The sequence below is a fragment of the Gracilinanus agilis genome, chromosome 4 (assembly GCF_016433145.1).
Source record: "Gracilinanus agilis isolate LMUSP501 chromosome 4, AgileGrace, whole genome shotgun sequence".
NCBI lineage: Eukaryota > Metazoa > Chordata > Mammalia > Didelphimorphia > Didelphidae > Gracilinanus > Gracilinanus agilis.
Window position 1 is genome coordinate 325833224 of NC_058133.1, and position 14996 is coordinate 325848219.

The following is a 14996-nucleotide window of genomic DNA, read 5'->3' on the forward strand; positions in this document are numbered from 1 at the left end:
CTTCCCAAATGCTGTGAGTTTATCTTGATTGTAAAACCCTTGTGCCATAAAGGGGGAATGCACCCTAATGGCTCCTTGTTAATATGTCTATCAATCATTTTTTTAATATGCCAAAAAACACTCAAATATAGTTAGATTTTTCCGTGAAATGTTTAGTATCTTTAGGACCCTAGGCACTCTGGTGAGACAATACTGAAATATATAATTATTATTTTTAGGATGATTTGTTGGGGAAACTAACATGTTAGTCTCTCAAAGAATCAGGGTTGGTGGGTATATAGGAAATTGTGTGAATTAAATATAAATTGTATTCATCTTTTCTTTCTAAAAGAAAATTTTGAAAATCCAATTTTATCTCACCACCACCCTTTGGGCATGCATGTGTACTATGGGAGGACAACAGAGGCCTTGGCTCCCTGGTGACCTCAAAGATGCTTGTCTTTGATTCCATGTGACTCCTGGACTCTGACTCAGACTGAACTTGTCTGTCTAACCTGGGGGTCTTAGGAGGAGAGACTTCACTGGGATTATAAATTAGGGATTGAGGAAGCAACACCATTTTTTCTCCCTCCCTCTTCCTCCCTTTCCCTCTCCCTCTGTCTCTCTCCCTTCTTTACTCTCTCTGCCTCCCTCCCTCTCTCTCTCCCTCCCTCTTTCCCTTTCTGTCTCCATCCCCCTCTCCCTCGCTTTCTCTGACAGACTTTTACTTTCCCTTTGTGAGAAGGGAATTGACCTCCCTTTGTTTTGATTTAATCAATCAGAGATTTGGAGGGTCAGAGCACACCATTTATAATAATCGTAGATATCTAGAAGTTGTTGCATGAGATTAGGGACTCTTATAAAGCAAAAATCCACCACACCCTGCATTAGGGACCAAGAAATCATTGAGATGCTAGATAGGATAAATGTTATCCTAGCCAACTTCATTTTGGTTGGATCAGAAGATTTTAGGTAGTTAGCTAACTTTGCTTGCCAATTAATGTTATAAAGAAGTTAGGTAATCTACGCAGGTCTCAGGCAATTTGGAGAGTGAGGAGGGATATAAAAGGGATATAGGTGATTTGGAAGGGGAATGAAGGAGATACCTGAATGTAGGGAAGGGATGAATGAGGTGGTATATAGGAAGGTAAGGGAATGACAGGGAGTATACAGGAGGGCAGCTTAAACAGACTTATTCACTGAGGCTAGAGACAGAGGATACTGTAAAAGTGAAAATTGGGAAAATGCCATCTAAAAGTGTATATATTTCTATGGACAGGGGAAATGTATCAAAGCTACATTTCCCGTGATCCAACATGGTCCAACTGGTTTCCGTTTCCGGGTCTTTGGGGCATGGGGAGGTCTACGTCGATGCAGAGAGGGTTTAAAATCTCCTGGGTTAGGAGGGAGTGGTCTCTTTGCGAGTAGGCTCGTGGCCAGGAAACAGGAGACAGTAATGGAGGCGGCAGTTTTGAATGCTTACAAGCACGTGGTCTAATGATTTTATCTATCAGCATGGCTTTAATAAAAATACTAATTTATATATTTATACAAGCCTTTATCATTTTTAATATTAATAATTTGGCGAACCAGAAGGTCAAAATTCGAACTCTAAATCTTCCAGATAGCCTAACGATAGCCATGCTTTCTTTATGGCCTGGCTCAGCTCTTTTGAGCACTTTTTTAAAAAAGGAAAGTGACTTTCCTTGCCATGCTTTTGCTAAAAGCAAGAGCACATTTTTGCCTCCAGTGGGACTCAGGCGGCCAGGCCAGCCCAAACCACCTTGGGAGGGAGGTCAGGCCAGCCAATTCGGGCTTTTGGCTTTACACTAAAATGCCGGAGCCTAGCCAGTGTGTTGCTGCTGCTGCTGATCTCCTGACTCCTGACTTGATCTCCATTCCTGCCGCTGATGCTGCTGATGCTGCTGATGCTGCCACTTCCACCACAGAACCCCGAGCTCCAACATGGATGACCCCCGGTTGCTGCCTTTGCCGAGATCTCGATCTCCAGAGACTGCTTCAAGGTTCTTTGCAATTACCAAGACAAGAGTAAATTTTAAAAGACATGTGCTCTATAAGATGTTCATAGGTGGTACATATAACCGCATTGTTTCTGATACAGTAAGCTTTAAGTAAATTAGGAAATATAATAACATCATAAGCAGAAACTTCATTAGTGTAAAATGATTCAGTGCAACAGGAAAATCAACGAAGTAAGCAAGATTAATTAACAAAAGTAATTAGCAATATACAGTAAGATACAGTCTCTTTAAAACAGAAATAAAGCTCATTCAGTTCCGAGGTTTTAAAAGTTCACCCCTGGTTTCAATTTAAGGTTCTTTTGATTGAGTTCTGCTGAGTTTAAGGGTTTTTTTTCCCCCAAAGTTGAAAGTTCTGAGCAGTTATGGGGGTGAATATTTCTTCCCCTGAGTTGTTTTTAATCACAAGCAAGTCTGAATAGGCCATTTGGCCCCATTAAGGGTAAAAGCTAGTTGCTGGGTCCACGTGGTGTCGGGTCATTGGGCTCAGGGCTAGAGAAAAACTTAAAGTAAGTTTTGTAGAAAATCCCATGTAGAGCTTGTGTGGGTGGCCAAATTAGGTCTTTAGAGAAACACGTGGAAGGCTAGAAATAGGGAAAAAAGGGAATATACTACCCAAATGGTTTGCGGCAGAGCTGAAGCAGTCTCTGGAGGTCGAGATCTCGGCAAGTCAGGACTGGGTTCCTTCCCGGAAATCTCAGGTTCTGGAGTGGAACGATGGCAGCATCAGCAGAATCAGCAGGATCAGCAAGTCAAGAATGGAGATCAGTGGCAGAGACAGTCTGGCTGGGCTCCGGGATTCTATCAGAGCCAGCAAGGGCCACCAGGCCCGGGGCATTGAGCAAAATAATTCGCAGCCCAGCGGCAATTAAAACCATTGTCTCTCTTACCTGTAAAACAGCCTCTAGGCTGGGGAAAATCGGGAGAGGACTGGGCAAGGCTCCAACTGACTTTCTGAAGATTCAAAGACCTCCAACTGCCTTTCTGTGAAAGTTTGAAATTGCAGAAGCAAAAGGCTTCTGCTAGCAATCTTGCATTACACCAACTGCCCCTTATGTTTCTTTAAAACCCATGATATCAAATAACACAAGGCCACCATCTAGTAATCACTTTTATAAAAAAGAAAGGTCAGAGGCATTTTATTATTTTATTAATTCATTCTTTAGTCAAGCATTTACATATCTTATAGTTTTTACAATCTTTTTGCATAGGTAAATAGGTTTTATTAGAGCTATGAGAAAACATGGAAATAGGCAAAAGTTATGAAATTCACTCTATTTTCCCAAAGCAATTCCACTTAGATATCTCCATTGACTTATACCCTTCAAAACATCTCTTCTGCCACTACCACTCCATTTTCCTAGTCCCTAAAAACATTTGGTATAGTCTTCAACTCTATAGAAAGAATTTTTCCAGTACATTTTTACCTAAGAAAATTTCTTAATAAAATAATTCAATAGATAAATAATAAATGATTGTTAAACCTGAGCTTGAGGACTTATTTCATTGGCTCAACTGCTGACTATTACAGTCAAACTCTTTATCACACTCATTTCAGCATCCTGTGACATGCTCTTCTGCAGCTGTCATGGTAACTTTAAAATGATGGTTTATATTTGATGTAAGACTATTTCTTATAGAGAAAAACTAAAAAAAAAAAGCTAAAGGTGACTTTTGGAAATATTGTTAAATAATTTTAAAAATTAATTCTAATTTTCCTTTGAACTGCAGAGGAAGATTATTTTAGTGCAATACAGTTAACTCTCAATTACCTGAATTAACAATGGAGAGCATTACAGTAGATGATGGGAAATAGGGAAGGATGTGGTCAGTTAGTTTGGAGTTATAGCACTGAACCTTATGGCAAGACAACTTGTTCTGAGTACTACTGAGCTTCGTTTCAGTCGTAGGGAGTCTTGCTACAAGGAACCTCTTTCCCTCTCTTTGTCTGCCTTCTTTATCTCCCAGTTGCTATATCAGAGAATAGGGATGAACCTCCACTGGATATGGGGGTGATCTCTTTCCTCAAAGCATGACAGCTGCAGGGTGGGAAGGTGTGTCTAAAGAGATGGTCAAGTTCTTTTCAGGGAATGAAGTATTTAAAGTGGAGCATTATTGCATAAGATGAATGATGGAAAGGAAATTAAAAAAATGTGGAGTTGTACAAAGCACTGTAAACAGTATTGATTGAGCCTTCTCAAAAATGTTTTAAATCAGTTGCATAACTGATCATAATCAAGGGCTATTGATGAAAACCTGAGAAGTCACTTCTTTAGAAACTGCAAAGATACTGACATTGTAGTTTCTGTTATAAGTATAAAGGCTCTGTTCCCCAAACTTATTATTCTTATAAAAAAGAGTAGCTGAACAAAATGGTTAACAAAAAACCCACATATTTTAAAGTTGCTTATATTGATTTATTGCTAGTTTTAGTGTTACTACCCAGTGCACTATGTAAAAATAATGAGATTTTCAGTAGGTACAACAACTTTTAAAAAGAACCTGGGACAGAAAGATTAATATTGAAAATATGAACAAACAAAATGCAAACACAGGACTGCTGTCCAAGGGGCTGTTTATCTTAACCTGGAATAATGACTGTCAATTAATTAAAAGATAAAATTAAACTATAAGGTTACTAACCAAAAACTATCTTAATTTGCAAGCTTTTTCAATCACTATAAAAAGTGTTTCTCTTTGACAAAGAAGAAAATTCCTCAAGATGTCATTAATAGAGCCACAGATGTATGCTACTTTCCTGTGCTTCTAGTTCTGAATTGCAGGCTGTATTTTCATAGCCTCCTTAGGCCAAGTGTAACAGTCAGGTAGAATCTTTTCATATTCAGTACTATAAATCTTAGAGCGGATGAATTCTTCCTTATCCTGAGGCTCGGGATAGACAGTAGCTGAGTTATCACGGTAGGATTCTTCCACAATCTGGAAATATAACAAAGTGTATGTTTATATTTCAATAAACATATCAAATTTATAGAAGTAGCTAGTTGCATGGCATAGTAGAAAGAGCAATATCTACTGGACTCAGAAGCTATTATACTTATGTAGTCATACCATATCAATCAGCAACTTTTTTTTTTAAAGAAATCTGTAACTGATTGTAATCAATTAATTAGTTACCATTGCAATTGGACCAACCAATGAGCAATTCTGAAATAACATTTTACCCAGATATTAAAAGAGGCTAGGCCCAGAATGCAAGGTCAGTAGCTAATTCCTAAATCCAAACTTGACAGAATACAGTCCATAGCAGATTACTCACAGGAGTTTCCTGCCTTAACATGGAAAATTATCTTTGTCTCAGTGTTCAATAATTATTTTTTTGTGAAGCTCTGTAGGTTTTGTAGATAGAAAAGTATTAGATTTTTGTAAGACCAGATAAACTGAGATAGAAATATACTACTTATTATTATCAAAGTAAAGACTCCAAAAGAAAATTTACCATATCAAAAGTTAATTTGGCATATGAAATGTTTATAAAATTAATAGAATTATGTCCTTTAGTGAGAATAAATGCCATGAAATTGGTACATTCTAACCAATGAGTTTATATTTAAATGATTAATAGTAAAATCAGTAGTTTGATAGCCTATACCAATCCCAACTTTTCCTATATTTGCAAGCCCATCTTTAAAAGTCTAAAATGGCTGGGTCAGTCATGAATTTATGAGATATTTGAGTCATTCTTTGTCTTCCATCTCCAGTCTTGAATTTTAAAACCCTCTGTCTATTCACAAATGGTGGATTACACAAATTGCCTTCTATTACTCTCACTCCTCCATGCTAAATGAACCTAGTCTTTATTTATATAGTGATGATTAGTCTCTCAATTATCTTTTAGCCCATGTAGTTCAACTGACTTAAAAACTATTATATGCAAAGCACTGTACCAGAATCCCCAACCTGTTTCTAGGATGGGAATAAAACTATTTAACATTTTATTTTTTAAAATGCAAGAGTTCCTGACCCCATGGAAAATTGTGGGCAGGAAATAAAGCTTGAGGGTAGAGATAAGACATGTACACAAATAACTATAAGTTTGAATATTTGTATTCTAGGGATCACCATCACCACCCTTCTGGCTTCATTTATTCTCATGAAGCAGAACTTTAAGTAGGGGGGGTTCTAAGATGTAGATTTAAGGATGAAGTACATTATAGGCTTTGGAGGCTACCCCTGTAGAAAAGGATATAAATGGAAGATGAATTATCAGTTATCAAGTAGAACAATTTGGCAGGAACTTAAGAGCACATAAAAGGAAGCACTGTGAAACAAGACTAGAAAGGTATGCCAAGATTCAGGTCTGTGGCAGAGGCAAAGAGTTCACGACTAAACAATGAATAGAGAGGATTGGATAATTTTGATTGTATAAAGTAAAAAAAAAAAAAAAAAAAAAAAGGTTTTGTATAAAGCCAGTGCAGCTAAGATTGGAAAGGAAACAATTAACTGTGGGGGAAAGATCTTTGTGGCAAGTTTTCTGATGAAGGTCATATTTTCAAGATATTTAAGGAATTGATTCAATTTTCAAAGAACAATAGTCACTCTCTGACTGGTGGATAGTCAAATATTATGAGCAAGAAGATTTTAAATGAAATCACTAAATTGCACATATCCTTTGACTCACTGATTCCACCCAGAAGTGGAGTCTATAATGCACAGAGATCAAAGAAAGAAGAAAAAAAAAGAAAACTATATGCAAAAATGTTCACAGGAGCTCTTTCTGTAGTGATAAAGAACTGGAAACTATGGCAGTACCTACCAGTAGGGAAAGGCTGAACAAATGATAATGCATGAGTACCATTTAATATTACTGTGCTATCAGAAATAATGAAAGGGATAGTTTCAGAGCTACTAGGAAAGACCTGTATGAACTAATACAAAGTGAGCAGAACCAGGAAGAGCAATTTATACAACAACAACAATACCATAAAGACAAACAACTCTGAAAGACTAAGAACTTTGATCAATGCAGTGACTGGTCTTGATTCTAGAAGTATGAGGATGAAGCATACTTTCCTTATATAGAGGAAGTGGAAAGGAATTCAAGATGTAGAATAAAACTTACAATTTTGGATATGGTCAACAAAGGAATCAGTTTTGCTTGGAGGAGAGAATGATTTGGGAGGAAGAGAAAATTAATGCTTGGTCATTTTTTTTTAACTTCAGAAATTAAAGAAAAGGAAAGTAGGCTGGGACCAGATTGTTTTGGATAGTAAATATTAGGTTGATGGATTTGTATATTCTAGAGAAAAAAAAGGAGCCACTGATGATTCTTGAAGATGAGTGACATAGAACTGTTTGTAAGGAATAATATTTTAGCATCTGTATGGATGGGAAAGAGTAAATAGATGTGAGGGAGATCAGTTTAGGACAGTGATGGGCAAACTACGGCCCTTAGGCCAGATGCAGCCCCCTTAAATGTTCTGATAGGATGACATTATTCCTAATCTGATGAATACAACGAGTAGGATACAATACAATGAAACTTCGAAAGAGTTGCCTTAGAAACAGACTGACAGATGAGCATTTCCTTTCCTTTGGCCCCCTCTTTAAAAAGTTTGCCCATCACTGCTTTAGGAGGTTGTGGCATAGTTCAAATGAGAAACAAAGAACTAGGGGAGTAGCTGTGTTATTGGAGGGAGAAGGGAAAGGAATGCTAAAAGAAGAATGGACAGGTCTGGCAACTGATTAGATATGGGAGTTAAGAGAGGGTAAAGGATCAGCCTGTGGTAATTATGAATATACATATTTTACATAATCAGATTTAAATTCAAGAAGGATGAAGCAAAAGGAAAAGTTTTACCTTCACTGCAATTTTGAAGGAAACTTCTTGAATGGTCTTCAAAGGAGGATAAAGACGACCCTCTTCCAAGTGTTTGTTTGATACTTCCTGAGCTATAACCTAGAAATAAAATGGGAAAAAGTTTAACTTTATGTCATCCAATGTAATTTGTGATCCATAATGGGAATTCTGTACAAGTCAACACATTTAAGTGCTTACCACATGTCAAAGACTTGGAGAATTCAAGTTGGGAATAATATCAGCATTAGTGAAAAACACTAACATTTCAACTCGTAAATGGGCCTTTATTATAATAGTACGTGTAGGGGTAGGGCCTGGGAGTAGCAACTTACTTTACATGAATAATAATATTGAAACCAATTTTTTGGTACAACTTAATATCTTTCTGAATTTCTAAATAGTAAACTAACATAAGGAATATTTATATATTAGACTAGAAGAAAAACAAGTAGGTAAAAAAGAACAAATATATTAGAGGTTCTATATCAGGGGATCTTAACTTCTTTTGTGTCATGAACCCCCTTTGTTGTCTGGTGAAGCTTATTACTCCTTCTTGGAGTAATATTTTAAATGCATAAAATGAAATACATAGGAAAATAAAAATAAAGGAAAATAAATTATGAAGGAAATAAATTATACTTAAATGCAGTCTGTTGGTAGGAGGATTGAAATCACATTCAATCAAATAGATGGTATATTAATTACAGTAATTTCAAAGTAATGGTGAGCATAAACAATATTTCTAGATCATTGCGATATCATATTTTATAAGAAAACCACCGATTTCTATTGGTGATAAAGCTACAAGTACTGACAATATTATTCTGATTCATTATTTACATTCACAATTAAAGGAAATGAGAAAGTTCAGTTAGGGGTAATGAAAATAAAGATGTACTTTCTTTTATCTCATTCAAATTCATAGACCAAATCATTGTATCAAAGAGTGTTAAACTCGGGGCAGCTAAGTAGTTCATTAGATTGAGAGCCAGGCTCAGAGATGGAAGATCCTGGGTTCAAATCTGGCCTCAGATACTTGCTACCTTGGATAAGTCATTTAACCCCCATTGCCTAGCCCTTACCACACTAGAACCAATACACAATATTGATTCTAAGACAGAAGGTAAGGGTTTTCACTTTTTCAAAAGCATTGAGTCATATTCAGTCACACAGAACACATATATTACTAATAATTAACATTAAGAAATTAACACCTTTTAAAAAAAGTCACTAATAATTTTAAAAGCAAGATCCAAAAAATAAATTAAATTATTGTAAATATTTTTCATCTTTATCTCATCCTTTTCAACTTCATACTGGCATGTATTATGTTTAGTTATTCAAACACTAATATGTCCAAATAATTTATATATAAATATACATATAGCCAAGGTACAGGTTCAAATTCTTTTTATTAATAAGAGCAGGTAACTAAAAAAAGCTTGAGATCTCTGAGGCAGGCAACTATCTGAGTTATATGAGCTAACTGAAGAACAATGAGAATGGTCCAAAGGACTGATCCACAGAGTGGCCTAAAAATGTAGAGATCTGTCCCCATGTGGGCTCTGGGAGACATCCCAGGAGCAAAGAGGAAGTCAGGAGGGCTAATGAGAGGAAAAGCAGAGTTGACTCAAAGGGGAATGCTAATCTCCCATCATAGATTTCATTCATCCAGTAAATGTTTGTAGTATACCTACTGAGTAGAAGAGACTATACAAAATTTTGGTTGGGATATGAAAAAATGATTAAGACACATAAGAAATAACTAAAGGTTCAGTTTCAGTGAAAGTTGGAAGGACTTGTATGAATTGATGAAAAGCGAGCAAAAGCCCTACCCTCAAGGGGTATATGAAATAGTAAGCGGATAAGAGAAGTGCACAAACAACTTAAAACAATGTAGGATCTGATAAAGAGGCAGCAAGGTGGCTCAGTGGATAGAGAGCCCTGGATCTGGAGTCAAGAAGATATGAGTTAAATCTGGCCTCAGGCACTTAGTAGCTATTTCAGTCACTTAACCTCTTCTTGCCTTAATCTACTAGTGAAGGAAATGGTATATCACTCCATTATCTTCACCAAAAACCAGCATGGACAGCACTGGTATACTCTGATCCACATCCTTTGGTCATGAAGAGGTAGACAGGACTTACAGTGGAACACAAGTGTGATAATGAAATTAAATCTGCCCTGCCCATCCTTAATCTAATCACCAAAGGTGAGAACATCCCAACTTAATTCACAAGTTGGGAGGTCTGTGACCCACTTATGCTAGAGTGAGTGATGAATCAGAATTTGCTAACTGCCTCCTGGGCAGTCCTGAGGAAAGCGTCTGTTGTGATTAGACACATAAACTAAGAGGAAGGCACAGGAAGTGATGTAAAAGAAGCTCCTTTAAAAGAGTGACAACTACCAGATAGTTCAGTTCAGTCAGTTCAGTTCTCTTTGGCCTGGGATTGGACCTGAAGGAGCTTTGGCTAGGACCTTGAATTTGGTGAGACTGTTCTTAAATCTTTCCCTTAGAACTACAAAAGACAAGTGAAGAAGGCTGACTATCTTAGCCTCCCCTGGAGGTACCAGCCTCCAGGAGGCTCCTTTGATTGGGAGAAGCCCTCGTGGCTAAAACCCCTTGTTAATTGACTTTTAGGCTCTCTGGCTGGGACCTCTGAAGCCCTGCTGGAGTAAAGCCAGGGATTGAGTATGTAGTCTAATTCTTTTAGCTAGATTTCTTACTCTACCCTCTTCTCATCTCTCTACTTCCACTCTCTCTTATATTTTGTAAATAAATTACTAAAATCTTTTTATAATGGATATTTATTCAATTCTTGGTGACCACACCTTTAAATATTAATATCCAACCAAAACCTCTTTTTCCCTTTTACACAAGGACATGGTGAACTCTCGAGAAGTAGAAGGGTTTCTCTTTTATCTTAGGGGTGGGAATCAGGGAAGGAGACATGAAGGGGTGCTGGCTGAGCTAGATGTTGGTGGCGGTGCAGGAAAGGAGAGTCAACATGAGGGTGACAAAGTAATATTTGGGTGAGGAAACTTATTCTGGTTAGAATTTGGATTATGCTCTGGAGAAGAGTGGGAGATAAGGCTAGGAAAGAAAGTTGAACTGGGTAAAGGTTAAATTCTTGGCTAAGGAGGCTAAACTTAATGGGAAAACACTAAAGATTTTTGAGGCAGGGAGTGGTATGGTCTTGTGCTGAGGACATCTAATTTGGATATAACACTTCAGAAGAACTGGGAAGGCAGAAGTGCCCAAAGAGACAGAAATCAGTGAGGAGGTTCAGCCAATCAGGGCCAAGTACTGGAAGCATGTGGGCTCTGGAGATGCCTTGTTCTCCATTGTGGGGGGCGGAGGGGGGGGGAGGGGGGAGGAGGAGGCAGCACACCTGCCCGAGGTGGTCTTCCTTTGCGCCTCCAACTATGTGCTGCCCTGGCTGCCATGTAAACTTGCAGACTAAGCAGATACTACCCCCTCTTAAGGAGCCTTTCCCAAATGCTACACATCCCAGGGCTCCCTTTCAAGGATTTTCCTGCTGAGATGAGCTTCCATTTATACAGATTTACACTGCACGTGTCCTATAGGTACATTGCTGAATGCACTGCCTCCCCATTATTGGACGCTTTTGCCTTTCTTTGTATTCCCTGAGCCGAGCACAGTACCTGGCACACAGTAAAGACTTAATAAATGCCAGTAGGCTGACTGACTAAAGCACTCTCCTTGTTCCATAGGACAGATGTCATGAGTGATGTAGGGTGGTAACAGCAGAAATGGAAACAGCTACGTATACAGAATGAATTCAACAGCCTGCTTGCAGAATTTATCATATTTTCATATCTTCAATTAATACGGTACAGACTTCTTATAAAGCCATAGTTATTTTGAACCAAACACACACCACTAATTTACCATTGAGCTAATAATTTTCTGGTAATATGATGTGATATTCAGAAATGCTGATTATTAAACCATCGACAAAGCATGCCATGGTTCACTGTGTCCATAAAATGGCCATCTAATAGGGAGGGAAGGGATAAGAATTTGTACTACAGGTCGGGAGCTGCCCTTAATAAAGGTCTCATTTGATCTGCACAACCCTGTGAAGTAGGTACTGCCATTATCTCCATTTTTAATTTGAGGAAAATGAAGCAAATAGATTTGAAATGACTTACTCAGGTTAACACAGCTAGTAAGAGTTTGAATCTGAATTTGAACTCAAGTCTTCCTGACTCCAGGTCCATAGCTATAGGTACCACTTAGTTGTCGGTACAGTAATATTTTTGAAACAAATCTATCAGGTTCAAATTCAGAACTCTTAAGGAACATTTCAGAAAGGTCTTCCTCTGTTAACTTTGAAATAAATAACTCATAATAAAGAAAAGTTCACTCCTTTCCAGGGGCTCTAGTAGGGAGTGAGAGCTTGTTCAGCATAACAGATACCCACAGATGTATCTACTTAACATCAAGGACCACTTAGCATTGTCCTGTGTTCAACGGTAGATGCAAGAGAAGCATATTAACATGTTTCTATCCTTCAGAAATGTACATATTAGTTTGAGATTTACATGTAGCAATTAGAAGATAATTCAAAACAGCAACTAAATTACAAAAAACATGCAATATAAATGAAGAATAAGATAGAACAGAAACAAAAGAATGAGGGCTATAAGTGGCAAGTAGGACTTAAAGAATTCTGGACTTGAGCTCAGCTTTATTCAGTTTAATAAAGTTTGATATAGGCTTCAGAAAGGTATCTACAAGTAGGGGTAGGGATAGGAAGAGAGAGAAATCTCTCCCACTCTTAGGAAGGTAAATAATAAAACTAAAGGTACAGAAGAAACGGTAGAATCATCATAATATAATTTCTTATTTATTTATTTTACTTTTTCCTCCCCACCCTCTCCCTCCAGGAGCTGGAAAGCAATTTGATCTGGGTTATATATGTATTATCATGCAAAACATATTTCTATATTATTCATTTTTACAAATGAATAATCATATAGTTTCTTTAAAAAAATTTGCTTTGTTTTTTCCTTCTCTTTTCTTTTTAAAAAATTTCTTAAAACCATGATTTCAAAACAGTGTGGCCTTGGAAATCCAGCATAGCCCCTTTATTTTACAAATAAGAAAAAGGAGATACAGAGAGGTTAGGAAATAATATAAGCTCATACAGCTAGCTAGTCATCTAAGGATTTGGTAGAACAACCCATGTTTTCTAGTTTGTAATCTAGTATTCTGATTTTCCATACCATTTGTCACCTCACTGAACATGGAAAATGTGGGGTACAATACAGAAATCAGCCTGCATGGAATATTTAGAAGAACACAGGGAGATAAAACATTTTAATAATGCAGTAGCCAGAATAGAGGTCTTTGAATGCTAAGGGAAATCATATTAACTTAATGATATATGGATATGTAGATTCTTGGGTGGGTGATGTGAGGGAAACACTTTTTTAGGAAGACTAGACTCAGGGTGGCCTGGATGGACTGGAGGAGGAGAAATAGTGGTCAAGGAAAGAGACAAGGTATTTTAGTAATCTAATAGTGAGGTGACATGGGCCTAGGCTGTTAGCAATGTGAATGAAAGGATGAAACAAGAAATTGCAAAAAAAAATGTTGATTAAATATGAAGGTAAGGGAGAAGTTGTCAAGATGTTTCGAAGGTTTTGATCTTTAGACCTATGCTGGAAAAATAGTAGTGCTACTGATAAACAGAGGAAAAATCAAGAGTGGAAACCAGGTTGAGAAGATGAAGAGTTTGGCTTCAGAAATGTCTGAGGGGACTGTGAGACATTTATTTGGAAAAAACTGTCAGGCAGCTGAAAATATGAGAAAGAAAAGATATGATTATATAGAGATATCATCACCAGCACGAAAGTAATAAGTGAAGGCCCGAGAATGGAAAATATTTCAGATTAGGGTTCAGGATTCAGTCTTATAGAACACCCACAGTTAAAGGGCAGGAAAAGGAAGACAGACAGTGATCAAAGAAGTAGGGTCAGACCTAAAATTGTATTGTAGTATAGGAAACAAGAGACAGCAGGCTCTAAGGTTAGGTCAGTGTCAAATTCAGCAGAGTGCATGGAAGAGGGCAGAGAAAATATGAGACAGGAACACAGATGAAAACATAAAACTATATAGATCAAAATAAGACCCTAGGAATCTCACCAGATCCACAGACTGTTTTATTTTAACTTTGTCCCTTTTTGTGTTAATTATTACTACCTCTTTTTAGGGGCAGGAAATTTGGGCATTCAAACAATCACTAGAGGGAGCTAGAGTGATTCAGAATAAAAAAAAAACACTAATTACAGAACTCTAAACATGTATTTTTTTTTCTTCTGGCAAGGGAACTATTATAAAGAGACAATTATTCTATTTTCCTTAATATAAGAACATCATGAAAAAGATTATTTTGCTTTTTAATATTTGCTTTTATTTAATACATTTTTCTGTGCTGAAGGAACCTCAAGACATCAAATACTATATTCCTAGTGTAGTTCAGGAAAAGTCAGTAGTGGAACATTTTTCCTTCCAGACACTCACTGGCAGAGGATAATAGTCAGTGGGACTATTGTGCTCTGGGAAGGATGCAGAATACTGAATATGTAATGACTTTTGCAAATATAGTTTCTATTCATGGTAGCATTTTACATGATAGGAAATATCATAGTTATTAATTTTGATTTAATTATGATTTGTAGTTGTAAGGTAATCTTAAGTTAACCAATTACTTCCTCATGCTTCTAGTTTGTGAACTATGTTAAAACATGAGAACATGAACTATGTCAAGATTTGGTACAATGGGAAGTGGAATTGGAATTGGAATGCCTACGTTAGAACACTGGTTCTTATATTTACTAGCTGTGTTACCAATATTTGTCACAACCTCTCTGAGCCTATTTTCCTCATCTATAAAGTGAAGCTAATAATTGTAATGCAAGATTGCTAGCAGAAGCCTTTTTGCCTCTGCAATTTCAAACTGTCACAGAAAGACAGTTGGAGGTCTTTGAATCTTCAGAAAGTCCGCTGGAGCCTGAGGCTATAAATAGGGCTAAAGTCCAACTGACAGGGCTTTTGCCTTCTGGCTCTCACTTTGCCTGGGGGCTTCTGCTTTGGGGCTTGGGCTTAGCCTGTGCTTATTTTGTCTTGG

At 37.2% G+C, this 14996-nt stretch overlaps 1 protein-coding gene across 1 annotated transcript in view; it reads right to left on the bottom strand.

Moving 5' to 3' along the window:
• Window positions 1-3146: 3146 nt before the first annotated feature.
• The window catches only part of ME1 (malic enzyme 1), a 266987-nt gene continuing 255137 nt past the window's right edge, over window positions 3147-14996 (bottom strand). The window contains exons 13-14 of the mRNA XM_044676308.1: window positions 7837-7935; window positions 3147-4955 (exon numbers count right to left, since the gene is read on the bottom strand). Coding sequence (XP_044532243.1) covers window positions 4785-4955; window positions 7837-7935 — 270 coding nt within the window. The 3' untranslated portion in view covers window positions 3147-4784. The remainder of the gene's footprint in view (window positions 4956-7836; window positions 7936-14996) is intronic.